We start from the raw sequence: 26,541 nt of genomic DNA, 5'->3' as shown, positions 1-26,541 counted from the left end.
GTAGGGAGACATATGCTAGTAGTTTTGTGGTGAACATATTGTTTACCATTCTGTGGACACAGGGCAATATGCATGTTGAGAATAAGCAAAGGAGTATGAGCAGTACTCCAACGAGTACTAGTCCTTTCATGAGCAACGTCTTCCATGACCCACTAAGAAGCCATGTGAGCCAGTCCTCTTCACCAGTGATGTAGTCCTGTCGTTGAGCTTGACTCAGTTGTCGCAGCACGTCCAGTGCGTCAGTCATATTGTTGGAGTGCACATTATCAGGAATGTATGTGCAGCAAGTCGTGTTGAAGACCACACATAAGCCTCCTTTCTCGGCTAGTATCACGTCCAATGCGACTCGGTGTTGCATTATTGTGATGCGCACTGCATCGATTTCTTCATTCTGAGCCTTGTTGATCTTTGTTGAAGCATTCAGAAACAGTCCAAAACGGTAGTCGAGTGTCTCTATCCTGAGCATGTTTTTGGCATTTCCTGCCCACGGGAATAGAGAAAGCATTACTTTTTGTCCTTTGGTCCATGTTTGAATTCGTCTGGTACGTCAGTTCCCCAGATTGAGTCGTGAGGTTGCACGTCTCTAGTGCTACTCTTGCGTCTCGTCTGATGTGGTTCATCAAGCCTCGGGGCCTCCAGGATCCTCGCCGGGATCTTCTGCAAAGGAAGCAAAACACCTTTTCCTGCACCTCCCTAACTTATCCTATTTGGGACTCTTTAATCAAAAGCATGATCGTAATTATGTTCTTAACTTATTGACTTGTATTTATATATATTCTTCAACGTTACTCATCCCTTTAAAACTCTTTAAGCGCTGGTTTCCCGTCCGGTTGCTCGCTATCATCAACATCCTGTACACGAATTGTCGCTGCTGCAAGTGCCTCTACTCTAATCTTAAGTCACCTTTTTAACCAGAAAATCATTATAAGCGCCTATTCTACTAAAAGATCCAAAAGAAAACAACCTCTTTAATCCTTTAACCTTAACATAAAAATAACAGTTTCAGTTTTACCATATCCAAATGATCAACAAACCCCCAAACATAATCACGCATAATAAGAACCAAAAAAGTCCTAAAATGATCCTAAATTATTAAACAATTAAATTATTAAACCCTAAATTCCCCCTTTTATTTTGACACATGAAATGTGTCACAATACTATACAAAACTCAAAATGCTTAGTTTTTCCCCACTCATGATCCAATCTATGTCATAAAAATAAACTTGAAACAGAACAATTATCAGTCATGTGTTTCTCCAATTAATGGTAACATGAGTTACATCAAAAATGTTTCCCCTTTAACATTTGGCATTCTCCCAACAATATACTATAATCCCATAATCTAACCCCAGTCAACAAAACAGAAATTTTCTCTAGTAAAAGCCAATTGTTTGTCCACATTTATGCATCCTCACTCACCCAGCCACACATTCACTCACATGCAGTCACACCATATATTTGCTAATAGTGGAGCTTCCCGCACGATCAGATTCTCCACCCTCAGCAAAATGAGCTCATTCATTTTTTTTAATTTTCCATAGGAAAATATTTCTTTATGCTTTTGGACTGGATTGACTCGCATAAAATCCTACAATTTTGGACAGGGACTTACGACCTGATCAGTCCCCACAGGTAGCTTTCTCCTCAGCCAATTGTAATCTGGAAAGCCCCCCTTTTATTTGCTCTCCCCGAGAATTTGTCAGCGCTGTTGCAGGCCTGCTTAGAACAGAAATGAGAAAAAATAGAGCTGATTATTAGCTCACAAAACACAAAACAAAATCACCTGACAGGTTTCCTTTAAGTGCACTGTTACAAACTAATGGGCCCAATCCTAGACATGTCCATGTTTCCTAAAACTCCCTCTATTAAAACAAAAACAACAACAACCCAAACCTTACTGACAGAATCAACCCATCACCACAACAACCTTAAACACACAAGTTTTGCCACCACATAATCTCACCCCCTCAATACACCGAAAGTCTCATTAAAACCACACAATTTGCACACAAAAATCACCCCCTTTAACATACTTAAATTCAGCATAAAACCCCTTTACGACAACATATAATCACTAAACTATAAATTTCCTACCCAACTCTGCACTTCTCTTGTCTGCTATGCTTCCTCTTCTGAAAGCCTCAGTCACACACACACACAGGAAGCTCCTCCGTCACCACTCACTTCAGCTAATTTGCATACTGAGTCATCTCTCAATGAGTTGCTGTAACAACAGAAACATATGTTTAAACATTACCACCTTATTAAATTATTTTATTTCTTTCTACAGTGATCACTACTGTTGATCACTTAGTCCCAGAGCACTCCTAAGTCACTCTTTTAAAACTACTTTAATCACTTTTTGTTTTCATAACTCACTTTGTCATATAGCTTCTTTGAGTTCCTCAATTTCAAACTCAAATGTATTTTATGTTTGTGTATGTGAATTTGCATATGTTGCTTTTCCAGTGTGTCAGACTCCTTCATAATTTTGCCTTTAAACAGTCAATTTTCTCCTTCCCAAATTTACTAACCCAAATTTTGATTTCCCACCTTAAATAGCAGCGTTCCTTGTCCTCAGCCAGAAGTTAGGGCTCCACTTGCCACTTTCCACCTCCGCCTTAGCCCAGCGGCTTTACCCTTGAGGTCCCGTCTTCTTCACTTCATCTCACCCGTGAGTCTGAGCTCACAGGGACTGAGTGAGGCCGAGTAATCGTGACTGTGCCTGCCTTAGGTTGTCCCAGGGTTTCGAGGTGGGATCTTACCCGTCATGGGCTATCCAGCCTTCCATACTCGCCTGATACGGGGGCCAAGTGGGCAGGGGAGGGAACACACTGGCTCTGGAAATTAAAGGAGTGTAAGCTGCTTCCTTCATTGCATCTTATATTAAACTATCCCACTTCTGATTCTTTCCTAGAATAATTTCACATATGGCACTTTGTGTATGTGTGTTTTCTATTCATTAATGTAATTGTCAGTTATTTTCTCTCTTCATTTTACTTTTTTATCTGTTTGTTTGTGACGTTCTACTTTAGTTCTACTAAACCTTGATGTAAAAACAATACACCCTCTTTTGACGCACACACTCTGCAGTTTGCCTACGCACGCACTTCTCTCTCAGACTTCCTCTTTTCACACACCGCCTTGCACTCACCCTACTATCAACTTTCATAGTGTTATTATTATTTATTATTTTGTACCCGTCACACCCAATCCCTCAAGTATCGGCACAAATTTGTTTCCAAACCAACAAAATAATCAAAAAACAAAAACATACATGAGTCAGGACACAAAAAGACAAAGAAAAATGCTGCCAGAAACAAAGCAGAAGTGTGAGGGGAAACTGAGCTCACAGACAGCTGCATGTGTTGGCTTTTAATAGCATGCAGCCTCTGCTCTAAAAAACAAATAAATAAAAAATAAAAGAAAATGTGTAACATGCTCATCAACTTAGCGGTGTCCACACATTTAATTCAGCTTCATAATCCTGTAGGTTTAGTTATTATCTACAGGGTTTGGCTTATTAGTTGTTATTATAGATGTGCTCTGTATCTCAGTAATATTTATTGAAGGAAATTGCCGTCCCGGGTTTCCTCCGTGGCGTGAGCGATAAGCAGAGTTCTGTCCTTTCCTTCTAAGATTCCTAATTATTTAAAGTAACACTCAGGTATGCCATTCAGCTGGGTTAGTTACAGCGCCGGGAGCAGCTTGGGAGAACAAGGAAACACAGACTGCTTCAGGTTGTCTTCCCAAATCGACTCAAAGGTTTATTTGATACACAGCAGTTTATATAGAGGAAAAAAAGGTTCGTGTGTCAGCTTTCCCAGTTCAAACCGGTACAGACTAAATAAGGAAACGTCTTCCTGCCTTCTGAGCAAAGTATCCCTTGTGTAGTTTATCAGTTCAGCTATAATTTATGATCATCCCAGCAAAATACACTCCTAGACATAAAATACAGAGTTCTTTCATTAGTGAATTCTGAAACAAACCACCTAGCCTTTAACGAGCCTTTTCCAGGAGATAAAGAAAAAGGGAGGATGGGAGTAAGGAAGTGGTCTCATCTCTGTGGTGTTTTCGACCTTGGGGGACCAGCTTGTGAGTCTTACACCTTAATTCTTGGGTCACAGAGAAAGAGAAAAACAACTAGTAGATGGGCCTTATTGAGTAACAGTTTTCCTGTATAAAACAATCTCCTGTAAATGCTAACCGTGGTATCAAAATATCATAACAGTTCTCTCCTTTTATCATGAAATGATAACATAGTATAAAGACAGAATGTAATAACATAATATAAAGACAAATCATAAATGTGAAACAAATCATAAATGTAACTAGTCCTTTGAGGAAGCTTAATATCAAAATTTTAAAAAGAAGAAAAGAAAGAGAAGAAAACGTCATTCTTTTCTTAGACAATCGAGTAATTTACAATCTAATGCTCAATACATACATCAGGATCATCATTGATGACATCTGACACATAATCTGGGTCAATTTGTGCCAATTGCAAATACATTGAAGTAGCTGTACTAGTAGCTATACGGGTTATCATTGAACGTACACAGGGTACCACACAACAGACAATAATCATCAAAAACATGCTGCAACGGTTACAAAGGCTACAATTAGTTCCTTCCATCTTCCAAACGTGTCCTGTAGCCACTTATGTAGCCACTGACCGTGACCTGTATTGGCAATTAGTTCTATCTGCAATGCTTCAAGTTTATTCATAGCTTGTGTGAATGAACTGTTAGGAGCGGTATTATTGGGAATGAAAGTACAGCATACATCAACGGTTACTAAACCACAGGTACCGGTCCAATTAACAGGTAGAGCTAATCTAAGAGTATTATTGCACATCCAATAAGCATGTGGGATTGGTCTGGTCAGGCGCGTGACCATGTGTGATTTAACTAACTCCCCCCAGTCAGTGTCATTTAATACACCGTCTGGGGGAACAATGATCGAGTCTCTGCTCGAACTTGAACTGTGTGTGTGTTCCTCCAGATATGATAAAACTTCAGCCATAGAGACAGCTAGCCATGTCTCATTACAGCGTGCACCTGGGGAGTCAGAGAAGAATGTATAGTTATCCTTTGTATAATCTATGTGTGTGTCTGGGCCAGTTAACTTTAGTCTGCGCAGACATATCATACTAGTATTAAAATGGAGAGGGATCTGTCCTAAGGGCAGTGAGGGTTTTAACCTATTCTTAGGGCGTTTCATTGGGGCGCAGGTCCCTGCGGTGTCATTAGATAACTTCAATAATTCGCCTAATGGAGTCTCAGGGTTAGTTGGTGTGTGTGTGTGTGTCTAAGTAAGCAGTCGAGAGGGCTCAGAGTCAACTGTAAAGTGTCTTTAAAGAGAGCATTATCTCCGCCGATTTTCTCTAGTCCCTCAGTGAGGGGGAAACCGGATATGGGGTATCCTACTATTACCTGTTCTGGATTAGCCTTTGAACAGACATAACAGTTACTGTTTCCTAAATCACGAGCGGCTGTTCTGGCATTTTCATACCAGGCGTTAGCTCCTGTTCTAGAGGGCGCATAAGATGGTTTATTAGTGGCGTCTATGTTGCTATTTACTGATTTTAGGGAGCGTCAGGAGTGCATTAAGTAGGTGTCTTGCAAAATGGAGCATGAGGTATAGTCAGCAAAATATAACCTGCAGAAATGTGAACATGGTTGCAGTTTACAATACAAAATAGCAAAGAGAAATCCTAAGGTTAATGCGATAGATATGATAAATAACCTAAATATATAAGAAAGTATATAAGAAAAACAGTTCTTCAGTTGTCTCCTGGCCTGGTCCCAGGTTCGAGAGACACAGAATAAGCGTCGTATGATGACAATGGGCATTTCATTTTCTCCATTATCAGGATGGAATGAGTCTGGCTTTATCAGGTTAGACATCATGTGGTACTTTTGGCTTTCTGTTCCTGCTGGATGTTTGAGTACCTTGTTGTTGTTCTTTCAGACGTTGTGTGTTAATCAGTGATTGCGTGTGTGTATGTACATTGGATCCTGGCGCTGGCTCGCCTGAGATGTCATCTACCCGTGTGTGTTTATTTGCTCTAGTTCCGGGCGCTGGCTCGCCGGAGATGTCGTCTGCTTGATCCGACGCCTGAGATGGTCCGATTGGGCTGGTCTTAACCCTGCTGGCATGAATCCACTGAGGTTGTCCGTCTGTGAGGATGCTGGTTCTTCGTCACTGCCAGTACAGTCTGGGGCTGGAACACGCGCGGCCTCCCAGAGTGTCCTTGGTTTTAGTGGCTTCTCCAACATGCATCTCCTTGTCTCCACTGGTGGAACTGTGGAGGGGAAAAGCTGAGAGAGACAAACTTTCTGATAGTTATTATTCAGTTTTTCTACCAGGTTGTGAACATCAGTGGACAATGCAATATACATCACCTTCTACTAGCGGTGCCCCTCTGGAAGCTGACCATGGTGTTGGAAATAGTCTTATTTCAAATGGAAATAATTTGGTTACTGTAGATTGAGTCATTCTAATCTCACACAGGACTTGAGTAAGTAATTTGACCCAGGTCATTAAAGTTTTAGCACACTTTTGAATTACTTCTAATGTGAATGAAGATCCTCTATCACTGTTAATCTGGTGAGGTATTCCGAATCTGGGTATTATTTCATTGCTCAACTTTTGACAGACTACTTCTGCAGTTTCTTTTGAGGTTGGATAAGCTTCTACTCATTTACTAAATTGATCCACTATTACCAGTAAGTACTTGATGCTTCCTTGCGCTGGCATATGTGTTAAATCAATTTGTAATGTATGAAATGGAAAATCTGGTTGTGGTAAATGCTGATGTTTTGCTTTTGAGCTACCTACATTAGTTCGTGCACATGTTAGACAGGTTGCTAATATGCTTTTTACTGCATGTGATGTTTTCTCAATTACAAATCTTGATTTTATTGCCCCTATTACCCCTCTTTGTCCGACATGACTCACACAGTGAAAATGTCGGGCAAGGACTGGCATCAGGGAATATGGGAGGGCAATCAAACCCTTAAGATTTTGTATAGGCCATCTCTGTCATCTAAGGTACAGTCATTATTCTCCCAATAGGTGTAATCACATGCAGAGGCTTGCTCTTGTATGAATTTTAAATCAACATTTGTGTCTAAATAGTCTGGGAGTGTAACAAGTGACAGCTGTAGGGGCACAGATAATACTTCCTGCGGCGGTGGGAGCTGTGATGCAGCTGCAGCCTTGGCTGTCACGTCTGCTAAGGCATTACCTGTTGCTTCGTCTGTGTCAGCTGTACTGTGTCCTTTCGTTTTTACAACTGCAACGGCCGATGGTAGCTGTATAGCCTGAAAAAGTCTTTGAACAAAATCACAATTTAGCAATTTATTTTCCATCAGCAGATCTAAATCCTCTTTGTCTCCACAATGTGCCAAAGTCATGCACAACGCCAAATGCATAGCGGCTGTCTGTGTAAATCGTCACATGCTTATCCAAATGTAGCTCACAGGCGCGTATTAAAGCCATGAGCTCTGCTTTTTGTGCCGAGTGAAATGGTAATGAGTGAGCCTCTAGTATGATGTCAGGCACTGTTACCACTGAATAGCCACAAAGAAATGAGTTGTCACTCGGCCTTGAACAGGACCCGTCCACATAAACCGTGGCTGAGTCTGGGATAGGTGTTTGCTCTAGATCTGGACGTGGTGCTGTGGATTCCTGTATACGTGTCATGCAGTCACGAACGTCAAGCCTGTCTGAGCCATCCTGTCGGTCAGAAGAACACAGTATAGGATCAATAAATGTGAGATTTGCATATGTCGTTTAGTTATGTTTGCTAGAATGGTCGTGACCTGGTGATTGGTGTGTAGAATAGTGTCATGTGAGAGTGTAAGCTTCTCGCAGTCCCTTATCATGATAGAGCAAGCTGCTACTGCCCTCAGGCAGGCCGGCATTCCTGAACAATTCAGGCAGCACCTTTGAGTGGCGGAGGTCAGCACTCCCTGTAATGCATTGAAAGAGGCAGTCATTTCTGTGGACCACAGTATTCGAGGAGGCTTGTCTTTTTTACAACAGTCACGCAGAATGTGGTCATGAAAAGAACAGTCTGGTATCCACTGTCTGCAATAGTTCACCATGCCTAAGAAGGACAACATTTCCTTCTGTGTAGTGGGCCGAGGGACAGAGGTCACAGCTTTGACCCTGTCTGCAGTCATGGAACGTTTTCCGTGAGACAGTGTGAATCCCAAATATTGAACAGAAGTCTGACAGTACTGCATTTTCTTTGCTGATGCTTTGTGGCCAGTCTTTTGGAGGTGCTGGAGAAGCATGTGTGTAGCAGTTTGACATAGTTTTTCACTTTCAGCACAGAGGAGGAGGTCATCCACATGTGGATCAGAGTGCAGCCCTGGAGGAGTGAAGCACCATTGAGAAAGCAGCAGAGCTGTCTATCATGCCTTGGGGCAAACGAGTCCAAGTGTACTGCTTATTTCTATGTGTGAATACAAATAACGGCTGTGTGTCTTCATGAGAAAAAGGAGCGGAGCATAAATCCACCACGGTAAAGTGTGTATGCAATGCATGTCAATATGCTGTGAACATCTGAAACGAGAGGTGGCAGAGGAATGTTGACTGCATTAATTTGCCTTAAGTCTTGTATGAAACGCCATACGCCAGGTTTGTTAGGCTTTGGCACAGGATTGACAGGAGTGTGGGCTTTATTGCTCCTGTAGTCAATAAATCTCCTATCATGACATCTAGGGCTGCGGCTTTTTCGGCAGAAATGGGATGTTGCTTGACATATACTGGCTTGTTGTGTTTTAATAGGTGTACGTGATAAAGTCAATAAATCATATATCATTCTCACTTTTTGACCATAATGTCATATTCTGGTATTCAGCTGGCAATGTAACTGCAGAAATAGTACAGTGGATAGGGTAGGTTAGATCTATGTGACGACATGGTGTAGTTATGTCATAAACTATGTCTGAGTTATGTGACAAAATCACTGTTTGACCTTCACTTGTGTGAGCAGTTATCATGTTGTTGAACAGTGTGAGAGAAACAAAAGTGTGGCTCCCAGTCATGGGATTACCTGTTAGTGGCGTCTGTACACGTTTTTTTGGCACAGTGTGTGACATAGAGTACCGGACAAAAAGGATGTTGAGTTCATTCTCTGCTGAGGGTCCAGCTGACACAGAGGATGTTCCTTCTCCATCATGTCGGTACATAGGGCAGAGAAAACATAAGCTGTTATCAGTGTCAGCAAACATTTCACCCTTTATGTTAAATTAAATACACAAATTCATTTTTGCTTTGGGTGTCTGCGGCTGCTGGAAAACTGAGCTGAATTTGCACCTGTGGGGCCATTATTGCATGCTTCCCTTTGTTGCCAGTTACCTTGTCTGGAAGAGCTCCGCTGACGCCTAGTGGCAGGAACTTGTACTGCGTTCTGTGGTCGAGGCGCGTGTGCCCTGTTGGTGGCTGCAAAGCGACATTCTCTGGACCAGTGTCCTACCATTCCACAGCAAAAACACACATCTCTACTTTTATCTTTCCGTCCTCTGAAACTTCCTTGCTGTGCTGGAGCGGGTAATCCTGCATACATTAGTTTCTCACTTTCCTCTGAGCCTTCTACATCAAAATTCAACTTTATCTTAACACTTTTAGCTTTCGTGGTAGTATCTGCACTGGCCTTCAGTTTTACTGACCTGTTTTCTGGCGATAATCGTTCGGGATAGGGCTCCGGAAATAAATTAGAATGCATTGTACTTACAGTCCGTAAGTTGTAAACAAAGTCAGTCACATAAGCACTTCCGCATGTTCTGGATACGTGATCATGGACGTCTTCACCGATTCGCGGACGTAGGTTACACGTAACCGGAAATGGGAGTTGTACTGAGCCGTTATTTGAGACTTTATTTTGTATTTTATTAATTTTTGGTTTTACAGGTACTTTAGATTTTTTATCGGACCTGTCTGTGGTCTTTGAATTATTCTGACCCATGTTCAGTGATTTCCAGAGGGGTTTACACGCTAGGAGGATTTAGGTTAGTATTTTCGCTGCGGCACAGCTGAGGTCACTTTAAATTTATTGCTAGCAATTTTGTTTGGGTGAGCAACTCTCACTTAACGAGCAACTTCTCGCTTAACAACAGGCAACTCCCTGTGTCTTTCTGCTTGTAATTTACTGCTTTTAACCCTTGAGACCCGTGTTTTTTTTTTGTTTTTTTTTAAAAGAAAAATTAAACAATTAATTATTATTATTATTATTATTTTTTACGTATAAATGTGTTGTGTCTTTCCACTTGATTATAACTGATTTATTTATAACATTTTATATAAAAGAAAAACGAGAAGCACATTAATTCATAGTAATTTAACATAAAATTGTTTGATAGTGTTAATTTAGAAAGCCACAACTCTAGCGGGTCCACCAACACCACACAAGGGTTAATTTACTTTATTCGGGGACTGAGGAAGTCAGTCAGTGTATCTCTCTGGATCACTAAGTGAAACTTCGTCAGCATATCCCGTTTTTTTTATGGATCGATCACTGAGAGAGGTATAATACGGTCTTTATATAAATATGAAAGACGTGTATTTACCTTCTGTCAGCCATCCCACTTCTGACACCAAAATTGAAGGAAATTGCCGTCCCGGGTTTCCTCCGTGGCGTGAGCGATAAGCAGAGTTCTGTCCTTTCCTTGTAAGATTCCTAATTATTTAAAGTAACACTCAGGTATGCCATTCAGCTGGGTTAGTTACAGCGCCGGGAGCAGCTTGGGAGAACAAGGAAACACAGACTGCTTCAGGTTGTCTTCCCAAATCGACTCAAAGGTTTATTTGATACACAGCAGTTTATATAGAGGAAAAAAAGGTTCGTGTGTCAGCTTTCCCAGTTCAAACCGGTACAGACTAAATAAGGAAACGTCTTCCTGCCTTCTGAGCAAAGTATCCTGTGTGTAGTTTATCAGTTCAGCTATAATTTATGATCATCCCAGCAAAATACACTCCTAGACATAAAATACAGAGTTCTTTCATTAGTGAATTCTGAAACAAACCACCTAGCCTTTAACGAGCCTTTTCCAGGAGATAAAGAAAAAGGGAGGATGGGAGTAAGGAAGTGGTCTCATCTCTGTGGTGTTTTCGACCTTGGGGGACCAGCTTGTGAGTCTTACACCTTAATTCTTGGGTCACAGAGAAAGAGAAAAACAACTAGTAGATGGGCCTTATTGAGTAACAGTTTTCCTGTATAAAACAATCTCCTGTAAATGCTAACCGTGGTATCAAAATATCACAACATTTATCTAGGATAAATGACAGGTTTTCAAGCAGGTTAAGTGCCTCTATGCACCTAATTGGTTTAGATATTGCCTTTATTTTCTTCATCTCATATTTCATTATACTGAGTTTGAGCAAACCTTAAGCTTGGTGCAGACTACTTCATAACAATTGTCCATCTCACATCATACTGACTAGGATACTTCTTGTCAATATTAATTTTATATCATTATTAATATCATCATCTTTTTCTCTCTATATAGTAACAATAGTATATTACAATATTTTACTAGTGTATATCACTATACTACTACTGAGACAATAGTTAGGATCATCTTACTCAGCAAACAGATAATTTATAGTTCATCCAATCTGTACAATCTGCTCTTTCTCTGAACAGGTTTGTGCCCACTTTTAGACTGGTCTTCTGTTTGCCTCATCTCAGATCCAACCTTCAGTCACATGCATTCTCTCTGTTGCATGTCGAACCAAGTAGTTTATTATTATATTTTATTTTGTATCCATCAAGGACGTGAATGAGCTGCAGTCTCACCCACCTCCAGGATGGAAACATTTATCTTTTCACACACTTTCCTTGGCTGTACAATGACACAGCCTTAATCTACCTTATGCATCTCTCTCTTTTTTTTTTTTTTTTTTTAGAAAAGGTCTTCATATGAATGATTTCCTTTTATTTATTTCATACAATCTGGGCATGATGGGTCATAAATGCACTGATTTTTGCAGCCACGGCCACTATCTCTATGTGACATAAAAAGGGGATCGGTTAGATGCTGTTTTGTCACATGTCCTGAGGCTGATTTCACAATTATAGTGTTTTTTGAAAATGTTACATTTGGGACTTCTACAGTTAAAACAGTTTTACAAGCTCCTGTGTCTCAAAACATTTTTTTTTAACGGCACACCTTTCACATATACTACAACTGTTGGTTTGGCTTCTGACCCTAGCAGCAGTTGTTCTATATTGTAAACTTCCGCTTCATCTGTTTCACTTCCTTCCTCTCCACGTCTTCTACGTCTGTCATCATCACTTTGAAAAGATGCCATTCTGCTAGACGTTTTGCTTTTTTCTTCTGACTTTTTTCCACATATAGCTCTTTTTGCAAAGCGGTTTTTAAAGCATTTATTAAATCAGGGGTGCATTTGCCTTGCCAAGCTGGACAATATATTTTATTTTGTATTTCTCCACCTTTTTGCACTGATTATTCCTGCATTTGAACAGTTTTTTTCTAACCACTCTTCATCTGCTGTTAATTTTACTTTAGTTTTAGAGTTACCCATTTTAAACTAATTACGTCAGAACTGTGACACCTTCTCTGGCACAAAGGAGCGGGCAGGTGATCAATAACAGGCTTCTACTTTCTCACTATTTGAGAAAGCGGTTATTGATTTTACGTGATGACGCACAACCTTAGTTTCCCACTCCAGCCAGTTCGTGAGTGTACACAGGAAAACAGCTTGAGAAGGGTTCGACCGCGTATTGGGTCGTAAATGACAACTCACTTCTCTTTGTTAACACAAACAGAGCGCGCTTTTATAATTTTTATTGAGACTTTCCGTATTTTTATTGTGCAACCTTCTAACTGTTCCGTTACAGCTGCTTTCCCAAAGCAACCGGAACTTTTAATAGCGATTTCTAGAATTTCGCTCTTGCCTGTTGTCTCTTAAATCCCTTCTGGATTGAGATCTGTCGGCGCTAACCAGGTTTACACACTATTTTAAAGGAAAATCTCAATATCAACGTATTTTAGCGCTAGATGGAATGCAGTGTTTCATATTCACCTTACTGTGGCGCTGCGTTTTGGATCCGGCACATCTGGTCCTGGCGTCGTGGGGCCTCGCTGACCAGAGATCGAATTCACGCTCCCGGATTTTCCTTTTTACTGTGCACAGATTTTTTCCAGCGCAGGCAACACGACGTCAGAATCCGATGAAAACCGTCTGTGGACAACTAGACGTTAAAAATAACAGTTAGTTATCCGGCTACGAAGGACCAATTAAATGTCAGGGGTTTAGACATCTGTTCACAAGTAAGAGAAATAAGACACTGCAGACCGACTCAGAGTTTAAGAACGTGTACACGGGTGAATGCCTCTGAGAAGACAGACACAACGAGTACAGGCTGCTTGCTTTATTTATAGTTCAAAATGGATTACATAGCACTTCCTATTTTAATGGAAAGGGGAGAGCTCAGGCATTGTCTTAGCTATCTAACCTCTGCACACAAACTGAAAAATAACGACACAGCAGTATTCATGCTTATCTGACATCACAGACACTGAAGTAAAGAATGCATGTATATCCTGTCTTGTCAAACATCTCAAACACTGAAGTAAGGAATGCATTGTGTTTTGTTTAACAATAGGCTTGGTTATGTGAAAATATATGAACACTAGAAAATAAAACACACTTGATTATATTGTATTTCATAAAAATCCTCTATCAATCGCCTTATGTCCGCGGAAACTCAGCTGCGTATTCTTGACCTGTCGGAGCTTGTTTTCCAGCTTCCTCCACTTGCGAACCATCGATTCATTAAATTAACCTTAAATTCTCTCGCCGCTGCTCGATTTCCATGTTCCTCCGCGTAGCTGATGGCCTTCAGTTTAAACTGTGCTTCGTAAGCGTGTCTCTTTGCCATTTTCAGGGTTGTTAAAACAACGATGTCCTGCATAACGCACATACCTGTTCTTTTATACACGTATGTGCGATTGTCCCGGTATATACGATCAACGCCCACACTTCACCCTTTAACGTTCTCATGGTGTTCTCTACTACGTCCTCCTTACAACACATAGGGGGCACTGCGCTATAGGGCGCGCCGTACTTTTTGAAGAAAATCTAAGACTTTTAAGTGCGCCTTATGGTCGTGAAAATACGGTACTGCAACAACATGGCAACAGAGCAGCTGCAGAGAATTCAACATTAATGAATCGATGTCCACAACCTGCTGCACAACCTGCAGCAGGTTGTGGCCTGATGTGTTTGTAAGAGTTTCACTTTCAGGAGGAGAAGATTTAAACGAGTCACACAAATGTGAACTACAATGTCTGTGACACACAATTTATGCAAACTGCAGTAAATCTGACCTGAAGAAATCCAGTCTTCTGCCTGTTGTGGTTGTGACAGCTGCTCGTAGGAGAGTTTGTTTGTAGGAGGTGGAGATGTTCTCAGATCAAGTGCGTAATCGTCTCTTTGTGTAGACGCTAAAAGCTGTGAGCCAAAACTCTCTGCTCTGAAACTCTTCACTCAGTCCTCACGCTGAGAGTTTAGAGGCTGAACTTCTTGTTCCTCCATAACACTTTTCATGAAACAGCAGAAATGAGCTTGTGTTTCTCAGCAGTGCGCACACAGAGAGCCGATCCTCTCTGCTCAGTCTGAACAAATCAAAGTGAAACGTCAGTGAAAACACAGCTGCTGATCAAACTGTGTCAGATTAATGCCTCAATGTTTCACTGTGAGGTTAAAAAATACATACAAATGATTTAAAGAAGTAGGAGGCAGATTTTCACAATAAGAGCACTTTGTTTTTAATATAGCTGTCGAAATTAACGCGTTAATTGCGATAATTAAATTTTGGAATTAATTACGTTAGAATATTTAACTATTTAGCGCAACACGCAGATAAAAAAAAAAAAAAAGTCGCTCCCATAATTCCACTTGATTTGTTTACCGCGCCACTGAAAATGGAGAAGCAGGAACAGGATGGCCTTCTGGATGGGGAATTTAAATACAAGAAGAACATAGATGGGACAATAAACAAACGCGTTGTAATTTGCACTCACTGTAGTAAAGAGTTTCAATTTCACCTTTCAAATTCGACCTTAAAATACCACCTTAATGCCAAACACGCGTTTGTCGGGGCAGCAGTTTCACCCGGCCTGCGTCAGACCACTCTTAGTGAACGCAGGCCACTCGGTAAGTCTTCTTTGGACAAACTGACCGACAATATAGCCAAATGGATAGCAAAGGACTGTAGACCACTAAGCATTGTGGAGGACAAGGGCTTTGCGGATGTTTTAAAGGTTGCATCTCAGGACGCGTCCTACAAGCCCCCAGCGAGAAGCACAATAACAATTCGAATCCACGAACTGTATGAAACGGAGAAAAAGAAAAAAGAAGAGGCTTTAGTTCACACAGAATGCGTGGCTCTGACAGGAGACCACTGGACATCATTGAGTAATAACAATTACCTGGGAGTTACTGCGCATTTAATCACTGAAGCCTGGGGTCTGACATCCTTTGCGCTGACTATAATGAAAACGGAAGAGCGGCACTTTGCGGAGGCTTGTGCAGAGCAGTTCCAGACTGTTGCTCGCAGGTGGAGAATTGAGGAGAAGGTGACAACAGTAGGCACGGACAGTGCGCGCAATATGATCGCTGCGGCTCGCATCATGCCATTCAATCACATGCCGTGTACCGCGCACATTCTACAGAGATGCATCACAGTGAGTCTCGCAGACAGTGGCTTTGTCACTGCGCTGGCCAAATGCCGCAAAATTGTTGGCCATTTTAAGCACAGCCCAGCAAACACAGCAGAGCTGAACGCAGAGCAGGTGTCACTGGGGCGCAAGCAGGAGCCGTTGGCCCAGGACGTGCCTACGCGCTGGAACTCCACGCTGGAGATGGTGAAGCGCTTGATCCGCAACCAAACTGCAGTAACCGCGACTCTGGATAAACAAAAGCATAAACTTGTCCTCCTGACGCCTCCAGAGTGGGACAAACTCCAGAGACTGGAGACACTTCTAGAGCCCTGCAGGTGAGCCTGTCATTGTGACCATAATTGTAGGTTTAGATTAAATGTATCAAACATACATCTTAAATCAGTTTTGTTATTATGAAAATGTCTTAATACCTAGTAATAAAAAGCTTTTTTTAATTTGCTGTCTTATCTGTGTGTGTGTGTGTGTGTGTGTGTGTGTGTGTGTGTGTGTGTGTGTGTGTGTGTGTGTGTGTGTGTGTGTATTCCACTGCAGATATGTGACTGAACTGCTGGGAGGAGAGGCCTACGTCTCCTGCTCTGTAGTTCTACCAGCCTTCTGCCACCTGCGCCGTGTCATGGAAGTAACTGATGAGGACCCTGCATATGTGGTGAGGTTTAAAGAGAAGTTTAAGGAAGACCTTGCTTCCCGCCAGGAACATACCAACTATGCATGGCTCCAGATCGCAACTGCACTGGACCCACGTTTTAAAGACCTACGCAGTGTGCCCAAGACTGACAGAGAAGCAGTGTGGATCACACTGGCAGGCATGCTGCATGAAGACTCTCCTAGAAGATCACACACTGCAGAAGAAGGTCCAGCCAAGAAGAGGCTGAGCCTGGTGCAGATGGACTCTGACTCTGAGTCAGAGGAGGAGGTACAGCAGGACAGAGCCATACAGCGCTACAGAGCAGAGCCCTGCACTGCTCTACTCACCCTTACAGTGGTGGGCAGCTCATGCAGGAGCCCACAGCCAGCTGGCCCGCCTTGCTCGCAGATACCTGGCCACTCCTGCCTCCACAGTGCCCTGTGAGAGGCTGTTCTCTGTAGCAGGGCACATTGTGAACAAGAAGAGGTCTGCTCTGCACTCAGAGAACGTGGACAAGTTGGTTTGTCTCAGCAACTGGCTGAAGGATGAGTAGACCAGAGGACCGTGTGTTTAGAGCTTGTTCTATGGTTGAATGTGATTTAAACAATACTTTTCACTGTTGTTCATATTTTTTTGCACTAATCTACCTTACCCAAAAGGATGATTGGAGATTTTTTCTATTTTGCCTGTTGAATTAGGCCTATGTTCTGTGAACTTGAAGATGTATATGGATAAAACAATGTGCTAGATTTAAACGGGTGGAAAACATTCAGTAAAAATCCCTCACAATTATTTGAAGCCCTGTTCTGCTTGTACTGTTTGTACTCACAATTAATAATAAATAACACTAACAAGTGTGTAAAAATCCGCTATCTGTCCGTATGTTTGCACACATTTTGGTCATATTTCGAGTTGCAATTAATCATGATTAATTAATTTTTAGGCTGTGATTAATCTGATTAAAAATTTTAATCATTTGACAGCCCTAGTTTTTAATTCAGTTAATGTCAAACTGTCATCAACACCTCTGTGTTGTCTCCGTCTCTGAGCAGATTCAGGCATTACTCAAATAATAAAGGCTTTTTTTCACTATTATACTTTTCATTAGTCTCCAGGTTGATGATTATAAACAGAATTATTAAAGTTTTTATCATTTCAGGCTGAAAATCAACATGAATTTGGTTCTAATCAAAGAAGCTCCTTTAATGTGTGTCATTAAAATCCTCACACAGACTTAAAAAGGCGACATTAACATTAAAATAAATGAAAGAAGCTTCAGCTGAGAGCTTCATGCAGTCATCATCAGCAGCTCATAGCAGTCACAGCTCTTTGTTACGCAGCTTTGCAGGAATTAAAGTGGCTGAAGTGTCAGAGTTTGTGTGAGAAGCTGCTTCATGGACAGCTGTACACACGTCTTTATTATTTCTTCATAAATCAAACACACAGGTTTGTCTGCAGATGATTTAAAGTGTGTCGTTGTGCAGTTAAAGCTGTTTGTGTGACGCCCTGACCTCCTGGGAATGAAACAGCCAATCAGATCCATCAGAGAGAGAGCAGGAAGTGTTGTGTGTTTGTGACAGAACAAGGAAACAGTGATGATGATGAACATAAAGGTCCTCTGATGTTTCCTGTTACAGTAACGCTTGTTCATCTGTTGCTCTCCTACACTTTCCTATAAATAAAGGAGAAAAAGTCCGTTTAGTTTCATTTCCTACAGCTCAGAGTTACACTTCACATTCCTGCTGTCACATCAAGAAGCTTCACTTTGGTCCAACATCTACATGTTAACATGAAACACAGACAGACTCAGAACATCTGGAACATCTGCACTTTGACCCAAACTGTTATAGCAGGATATTTTCTACATATTTCTTATGTTGGACCTGTTTGAACTGTAAACGACCTGTAATCATCTGTAAATGGTGTGAGACACACTGAGGCCACCTACAGGGCAGCTGGGGAACAGCAGGGATCTGAAATCATACGAGACGTTAGTGAGTGAGAAGAACAAACGGACTTAAGATGGCTCGAAGTGATCAAAGTTGATCTAAAACAGAAGATAAATCCACTGATTCTTTGTAAAGTTCATCTGCTGCTCACATGAATCCATGAAAGATTTATTTCACTGAATGTTTCTTCAAAGCTCATTTCAACCTGTTGAAGTCATGAATGAAAGTGCAGACTGAGAGTGGATCACATGATGTTTGAGGTGTGTCATGTGACATGTTCAGTATTGTCACACATGTCTAGATTGTCCCTGATATTATAACTGCTCAAACACTGATGATTATATTTGAAGAATTATTCCTGATGGCAGCAAAGTTTGAATGGAGCTCTCTGTCTGTGCTGATTTGTCGCCCTCTGGAGGTCAAAGCACAAACCTACAGGGCAGCTGGGGAACAGCAGGGATCTGAAATCATACGAGATGTTAGTGAGAAGAACAAACGGACTTAAGATGGCTCGAAGTGATCAAAGTTGATCTAAAACAGAAGATAAATCCAAAGCAGCATCAGATGAATGTTACCATTTCCAGTTACGGTGCCCTTCATCTAATATGGAAATGTGTTGTTTTTTTTAGCCGTGTTGTTGTTCTTCCTATTGTGTTTAGGCCAGAGATGCTCTTCAAACAGCGGACAGACATGACCACATTACAAGAACATGGTGTGAGTCCGATTTGATATTCCAGTCAACGCTGAGAGACCTTAACCAGGAAGTCAGAGGTCAGCTGATGCTGCGAGCAGGAAGTGAACCAAGGGAAAGGTCCACTCTACTCAATCTCAAAGAAAATATGCTGGTATTTGTTGATGTTGATGGTACAATAAAAATACATAATATAATAAATAATAAAATATCATGTGATGATGAGATGTGTTGTTGGTGTTTGTATTTTCTGTAAATGTCTTTTTTAATGTAAATGCTTTGTTCCAGACGGACAGGGAATCAGTTGCTGTACGATGACATCATCTTGATGTTGACGAGGAGGGCGAGAAAAACTAGTTTAGTCCTGCAGATGGCGATCTTGCACCGTGTTCAGAGAGCCGACACTTTGATGGTGCTGCTCTACTCAGCTTACTTTAGCCTGGGTTGGACTCTGTATGAGCAGCTTCCACTCTGGTTTCACTCTTAAACACACTTGTTTGATTTCACTTGTAAAAGTTGAAGAATAAATATTTTATTACAAAATTATTTGTTGATGCATTTTTTTAGGGTCAAATATCTTGTTTGATTTGAGGAATGAACTGTTAGGGTGGAAAAAGTGAATCAGGTTAAAATAGTGGTGCTTTATATCAGTGAAGATGTATAATGTAATTTAAAATGTTGATGATGGGTTGTAGTGGGCTTGTACTTACAAAACTGTCTCATTTTATTGGAACGATCCACAGTTGCATCCATTCACGGATGACATCTGACATCATTTGACATCTGGTCTGAACACGTTTGTACACAAGATGCCTCAGTTCTGGATGTTCCCACAGACTCCTCTGTGCACCTAAAGAAAAGGTCAAGGGTCAGCAGCACATGTAGTTGGGACAATTCTTCAGTCGCACAAACTACACAATGATTTTCCTCCAATGACGACTTTTCACTTGCAGAAATGGTCCTGTGTGATTTCCAGGCTGTGATATAAAAACTAGTTCCTAATGGCAGCGACTCACTCAGTAAACATGTGTTTCCTTCACCAACCTCACACACAGATCCAATAAGATCAGGAAGTGGGCAGTATAGTACAATATGTGTTATTCTGTGCTGCACTGCCCAAACTAAAGATCTGCTGAAGTGTTGGAAATGATCCAGATGTTTATTTTGGACGATACAGCAGAAGATCAGACATGAAAGTGGAGATAACACAGAAGACCTGCAGCAAAGGTCAGAGGTCAGACTGGGCCCTGGATTCAACAATGAGCCAATGATCATCAAGCAGTGACTAAAGCAGAGCCCTGACGTTCTGACATTCATCACACAGTCAGAACAAATGTCTGCTGATGACTTCATCTCATGAAACGACTGATAGATGTCAGTTCATTGATCAGCTGAGCTGCTGATCTTCATCGTCACAGAAACATTCAGCTTGTTTCAATCAGTAAATAACTCCCACTACTCCCAGTTTGAACTGTTCCCACTCAAAATGCTGTGAGAACAATGATCATTGTAGGACTTCACAAACATCACGTGTTGTTTTCCACATGTAAGATCAGCAAACACACAGAAACTTCCTGTTGCCACACACGGCCTCTAAAATCTCTTCCACGCTTTCTGTCTGAAGTCCACTCTCTGTGTCGGATCCACAGGAAACAACAAGATCTTATTAACATGGTTTTCAATGTGTCTCCTTCCAAAAAGTCCAACCAATGAACAAATGTGTGTATTTGTGGAGGCCGAACAAAAGCATGACACATTTCTCTGTTTCTATAAACTGGAGTCAAACACAAACATGAAGAGTTTCACTGACAGACTCCAAAATGCCCCCACAGTGGATCAAAGGGAAATCCTACAGTGTGGCCAGAGACTCTTAATGGCTCCAACATCAACACATCCACAATGTTGGATCCAGTTCTGCCTCACAGAGTTACTAAGACACACCCTCTGCCAGCATCACAACAGCTCCACCTGCTTCACCTGCCTCCTCAGCATCTGTACACCTGAAGAGAAAAGAAAGGCTCCAACAGCTCAAATCTACAAAGGATTCATGAAGTTTCATCCAACAATAACATGTTTGCCTTCCACAGTGTGCTGTTAGACACCACTGTACCTCTGCCATTTCAAAAAGAGCAGCTTGGGAACATTTTGGCTCCAAACACTTTGTGTTTAAGTTCTTTGTTTTCTTTGTGAAGCCGACAACATCTGGAGCTTTGTGACTCATAGAAACATCATTTTGTTCTTTAGATGACAGCAGATTGGGACTGAATAATCAATCACTATCAAACCAATAAAGACAAACATGCTGATTTTACAGGAACTTTGTTGGAGAAGCTGCAAAGACATGAAACTGGTGGAGATCCCAAACCAGTTGATAGTGCTGGTTATTCCAAATAAAGCTGTTTCCCTTTGAGATGAAATGACTTTGTGTCCTGATATATAATAAAGATGTTGTTGTTTTTGAGCCCCTGTATTAAAAGTAGTTTAAAGTCAGCTTGAGTTTGATGTCTTTATGTCAAAGCTGCTCATGATGTTGAGCTGCTGATGGAATAAAAACAATATAAAAGCATGTAGTCCAGACTTAAATGTAGCCTGTTGTTAGCTGAGGTCCACACACAGTGTTTGACAGTGTAAAGTGTGTGAAAGGGCTGCTGGTGGAGCTCACTAGGATGAGCAGGTGACCACGAGGTGGAGAGCAGCTGGCCTGGCTTTGACCCGGGCCACGCCCCCTTTCTCTCTGCTTTGCTGTCACTTATCTTCACTGCTCTGTCCAATAAAGCTGAAAAAGGCCCCGAATCAAAGAAATCTGCTGCAGCCTCTGAAATGTCTTCTGTTTCCTTCCCGACGGCTTTTTCACCGTCAGCCCATCAGACAGTCCAGCAGCATTTATGATGATGTCATGATGTTGAAGAGGCTGCTACGGTGGCCTCCCGTGACCCCCAGCCTCATCACAGCTGAGATGCAGACATTTGAAAACATTCAGCAGACAACTGAATAACAGTCCAACACAACAGTCTGTGTGCAGACACACACTGACCTTTCATAGAGTCAAACACAGCTGGTTGAGTCATTTCTCTGTGAGTCTAAAGTGAATCTAGTATTTGAAAGTCCACTTCCTGTATTTGTTGTTGAAGACTTCTTCAGCTTCTTCTCAAGGACATCAGCTGCTTGTTTGGCAGCAGAGGCAGTTAAGAAGCTTCCTGAAAAACACTGAACAGTGAGTTCACTGTGGCATATGACAGATTCAGCTTTCTGTGTGCAAATGTGTCTGTGTCGACCTTTCAAATGCTGTTGAATCCAAAACATCAGCGGCTCCTCGGCTGCTCACTTCATGCACTTCTGTCTGTGTGACAGTCCAATGACATCACAGCTGTTTCCAGCCCCAGTGTCTCAGGACTGGACACCTTTAAACATGTCGAGGATCAAACAGCGTCCAGCTAAACACACATGAAACTATCAGAGCTGACAATCATTCCAATAACATCTAATGGTTCATGTATGTAGACACAGGACTACAAGGAAATGGCTCTCAGCATCTGGCTGTGGGAACACATGAGTCCCTGTTTGTGTTCAGATTGTGTGCATGTTTTAGACGTGTGTCACATGTAGAAACACAACAATCCCACAATGACACACAGATGTGTTTGACACAGCTGTGCAGCTGTAAGTTGTTTCTAATGATTCATTGAAGCTCTTCTAACATTCTGGAGACGATCAGTACATGAATCTGTTCAACACGACAACAATTTGACTTCAGTGTGAACGTTTGCATTAAATAACCTTCTTCATCCAGCTGACAGCATCTTCATCCTATGATGTGAACAGTTCCTCCTGTTGATGACAAACCTCTGACAGGATCTGCTTGAGGAGCTTTTTCATGTGCAGCTCTCTGAGCTCAGGGCTGAGCTGCTGTTTCATCTTTAAGAGCTGCTGCCTCCTCGCCGGACTTGTTCTCCTCTTCTTCTCCTAATGACACCATTTCTGCTTCATATTAAATTCAATAAAGATGCTGACATGTATCTGTAGCAACAACATCATTGAATCTAGAACAACTGGAGCCAAACCAGTGGCTCTGCTGGGATCACTGGTGAGCCAACACTTCCTTGTTGATGCAGATTTCAGGGCTTCCTTTTGCTCCTCCGTTATAACTGTTCTCTCTTCTCAACACATGATGACACAAAGGAATCAGCAGTGACAAAGATGATGCTGAAGAGAAGCACACACTTCACACATATAACAGACCAGTGCAGTTACACACACACAACGAGTCAACAGGAAGTAGAATCAATAGAAACCAATCATTTACTGACAGCATGTCTGATGGAAATAAGTGCAGATTATGTATGAAGTCTAACTGCACACAGTAACTGTGTTACAATAAGGACTTAACAGCGCCCTCTGCTGGAGTGTTTCAGTACTGCGTTAACTAGAATACACCACCTCCTCCTCACACCACCTGCTACAGCTCTACTCTTCTATGACTACAGTCATCCACAGCACTGATGTGAGGTCACATGGTTCATATGTAAGGAGCACAGCTGACCTCAGGTCAGTTTAATGACTGTGAGCAGCAGCTGTGTTATTGTCACTGTGACAGGGAGACACTCTCAGACACAGCGCTCATGTCAGCTTGTTCTCATGCAGGAGGATCAGGAGCTCCATGTTTGTCTTTCTGTTTGAATCATGATGTGTTTGTGCCATCAGAGTCTGTCATGAGTACTCAGGGTTTCACAGCAGCTCTTCTGGATGCTGACGAGGACTCCAACCTCATGTTTCACCTCTCTGAGCTTCTGATGTCTGTGAACACTCGTGTTTCTTCTCTGGGCTCATCTGGACAAAAACACCTTTCTGTGTTTGGCTGCAGCCTCATTCTGACTGACAGGAAGTGTGTTATCCATGAGCTGCACTTCTGTGAGGAAGTTTCCTGCTGTGTTTCCTGTCTGTGGACAAACACGAGTGTTCCAGCTGAGGACTTGGTTCCTTCCACCTGTCCATACAGGACATCACGCTGTCTGCAGCTCTGTAAATGCAGCTCCAGGTCCTTCCACGTGCTGCTCTGTATTTGTGCAGTTTGTAGTGTGTCCTGGGAAACGTAGCACACATGGTGTTCTTCTGCTGTTTCCTCCTTTCACTGAGTGTGAAACACTGACGCTGTGCTGTTGTTCACAGAGGGGAGCTGATTCTAGCTGCAGCTGGACTCTGTCATCTAACTGAATGTGTTGGTGCTGATCACGGGGCTCTGAGGGGGGAGCAGCAGGAGGACTCTGGATGCTGACGTCAGTGTATCTGTGGAAGCTCCCACAGCGTGTCTGTCATTCAATATTGTGCTGTATATTGTATCTATGCAAAGATGAACAGACTGTGTGTTCACTGGTCTCTGTGCTGCAGCTCTGATGTCATCATCACTCCCTCCTCCACCCTCAGCAGTCCCAGCATGCTGCTGTGGTGCACCCCACCCTCACTCTACACCTGAGCCACAGACCACACCCTCCACCTCAATATACACCACAGTTTTCTCTGCTGTGGAAATGAGATCAGGAGGAAATCATCATTATTATTATTTAATAAACGCTCACATTAATGTGGGCTTATTTGTTTCATATTAGAAACATTAGTTGAGTGTTTTTAGTATAAAATGGTCAAAGTCCCTCTTTTTGCTCCTCCCCTCACCTGTGGATGGACGGTGCTGTTACCGTGGTGACAGCTTGGATGTGTTTCAGTCCTGCCTGGTTATCACTGCAGGAATCTTTCACATTTATTACAGGTAATAACTCTGATTTTTCTGTGTATTATGAACCAAATGTATCCTGATACACACAGAGATGGATGAGCAGAGGTTTTTTTGCAGTTTATGTAGTTACTATGGACTTAATGCATACATATTATTAAAATTAGGGCTATAACAGTTGTATTGATGTATAGCAACTTGAAATGCTCCCACAAATGGCTCCACAGCATGTAAAAATATAACAAAAGCTCTGGCGGACTTGGTTCTGTGGTCAGTCTTAAAGGGTGAAGTTAAACTCTGTAATCTTCACTGTGTCACAGAGTTCAGTGAGTCCCGTTATTCACAGTATCAATCAGATCATCAGAGAACAGCTGATCAGCAATCAGTGGTGCCAACAGCGCCTCCTGTGGTGAGAGGATGCAATAATGCAATGTAGCATTTTTCCACTCAACACTTGCAGTCATGGAAACTGTCTGTTGGATCTGTGTGACGTTGCTTTCTTGGTTAGAGTTCCTCACAAATGTCCAGATGATTCTTCTAATGAGGCGTCGACCATGTTTGCAGCTCTTTGGAAGAAAACGTCGCCCTTTGCCATCCTTACTTTTCTTTGACTTCTTCAAATGCAGCTGAACTCCAGCTGGTATTTTCTTGGACTTTGCAGCTGTTTCTGGTCATCAGTTCATTCCTGCAAACCTCTGAAGCTGAACAACAATGATGCTGCATTGCTGGCTGATCCCAAAAGGTTGATTCTGTTCATCTGGACGTTTTCAGAAACGTTTGCTCACTGATCAGGTGACTTCTTCAGTCTCAGCTGACTGCAGCTTTACAAGCTTACAAACAGCACATTTGCACAATGACTGAAAGCAGCAGCACCTGATATATATGATACTAATATAATACATATACATATATAATCCATACTAATGATGAAGGAACTGAGCTCACAGTCCATTGTTCATTCAGTGAACTACTCAGTTTATTTTGGGCCTCAGAAATGCTCACTCTGTTTGTACATCACTGTCAGCAATAGACTCATTCTGCTGTGTGGACAGGAACACATGTGACATCACTTCCTGTTTGTTTGTGACTGAAGAAGTTTACAAGGAATCATTTAGAAGAGTTTCAAACATCAACTGATTGAATCCATGAATCTGAAAACGTGTTTGTGAGTGAAAGAGACAGACATGTACAGACTGAACTATCTGTTCAACAGTCAGAGTGTTTCTGTAACAGGAGACACTCTTTACACTCCACTCAGCACAGGGACACTGAGCCACCAGGAGACCAGACACTAAACCCAGGATAAAGAGTTTGAGTGAATGTGGTGTTGAAGGTGTGGAGGTGGATCAGAGTGTCAGAGGAGACTCTGTAGAAGGACAGAGTGCCAGCAGGACAGTCCACATACACTGCTGCTCTGTGAGAGACAGAGGAGGAGGAGGAGGAGGAGATGGATGTTTTTATTTTATTGTGCCTGACAGACTGAGGACCATCATCAGAGCAGATCAGACTCCAGGACTGATCATTGTATCCAAACCAACAGTCAGCACTGCCTCCTTTCCTTCTGATGCTTCTGTAACTCACTGATATATAAACGCCTCCTCTCCACTCGACCTCCCAGTAACAGCGACCAGTCAGACCATTTCTACACAGCAGCTGAGGATAAACATCAAATCTGTCTGGATGATCAGGATATGACTGAACCTCCTCCACACGTGTCACCTTCCTGTTGTTGTCAGACAGTTGGAGGTTTGTGTTCACTGTGTTTGTGTCGATTGTGAGTTGACAGGAATCTGATGGAGAGAACAAACACAATCCAGCTGCAGT

The 26,541-nt window shown here is 42.0% G+C and overlaps 2 protein-coding genes across 2 annotated transcripts in view; one reads left to right on the top strand and one right to left on the bottom strand.

The window, feature by feature from the left end:
* The first annotated feature begins 15,538 nt into the window (after window positions 1-15,538).
* Window positions 15,539-17,158, top strand: LOC146679774 (E3 SUMO-protein ligase ZBED1-like). Its single transcript, XM_085450309.1, has 2 exons — window positions 15,539-16,041; window positions 16,259-17,158. Exons 1-2 carry the CDS (start codon window positions 15,539-15,541, stop codon window positions 16,794-16,796), a joined length of 1,041 nt encoding a protein of 346 aa, XP_085306435.1. The 3' UTR covers window positions 16,797-17,158.
* Window positions 17,159-24,372: 7,214 nt separating this feature from the next.
* Window positions 24,373-26,541, bottom strand: part of LOC146679773 (protein NLRC3-like) — a gene marked incomplete at its 5' end in the record, with an annotated part of 15,434 nt that continues 13,265 nt past the window's right edge. The window contains one exon of the mRNA XM_085450430.1: window positions 24,373-26,507. Coding sequence (XP_085306556.1) covers window positions 25,972-26,507 — 536 coding nt within the window. The remainder of the gene's footprint in view (window positions 26,508-26,541) is intronic.

This window comes from Copadichromis virginalis, unplaced genomic scaffold (assembly GCF_057382275.1).
Source record: "Copadichromis virginalis isolate Kocher_CV1m ecotype Utaka unplaced genomic scaffold, C_Virginalis_male_GT1.1 unmapped_scaffold_1, whole genome shotgun sequence".
Lineage (NCBI taxonomy): Eukaryota > Metazoa > Chordata > Actinopteri > Cichliformes > Cichlidae > Copadichromis > Copadichromis virginalis.
Note: the sequence above shows the minus strand (reverse complement) of the source record. Positions and strands in the feature narration are given on the sequence as shown.

Coding starts and splice junctions, on each gene's coding strand:
- LOC146679774 (XM_085450309.1), top strand. CDS start 15,539: ATGAAAACGGAAGAGCGGCACTTTGCGGAGGCTTGTGCAGAGCAGTTC. Junction 16,042..16,258: donor ACACTTCTAGAGCCCTGCAG/GTGAGCCTGTCA, acceptor ATTCCACTGCAG/ATATGTGACTGAACTGCTGG.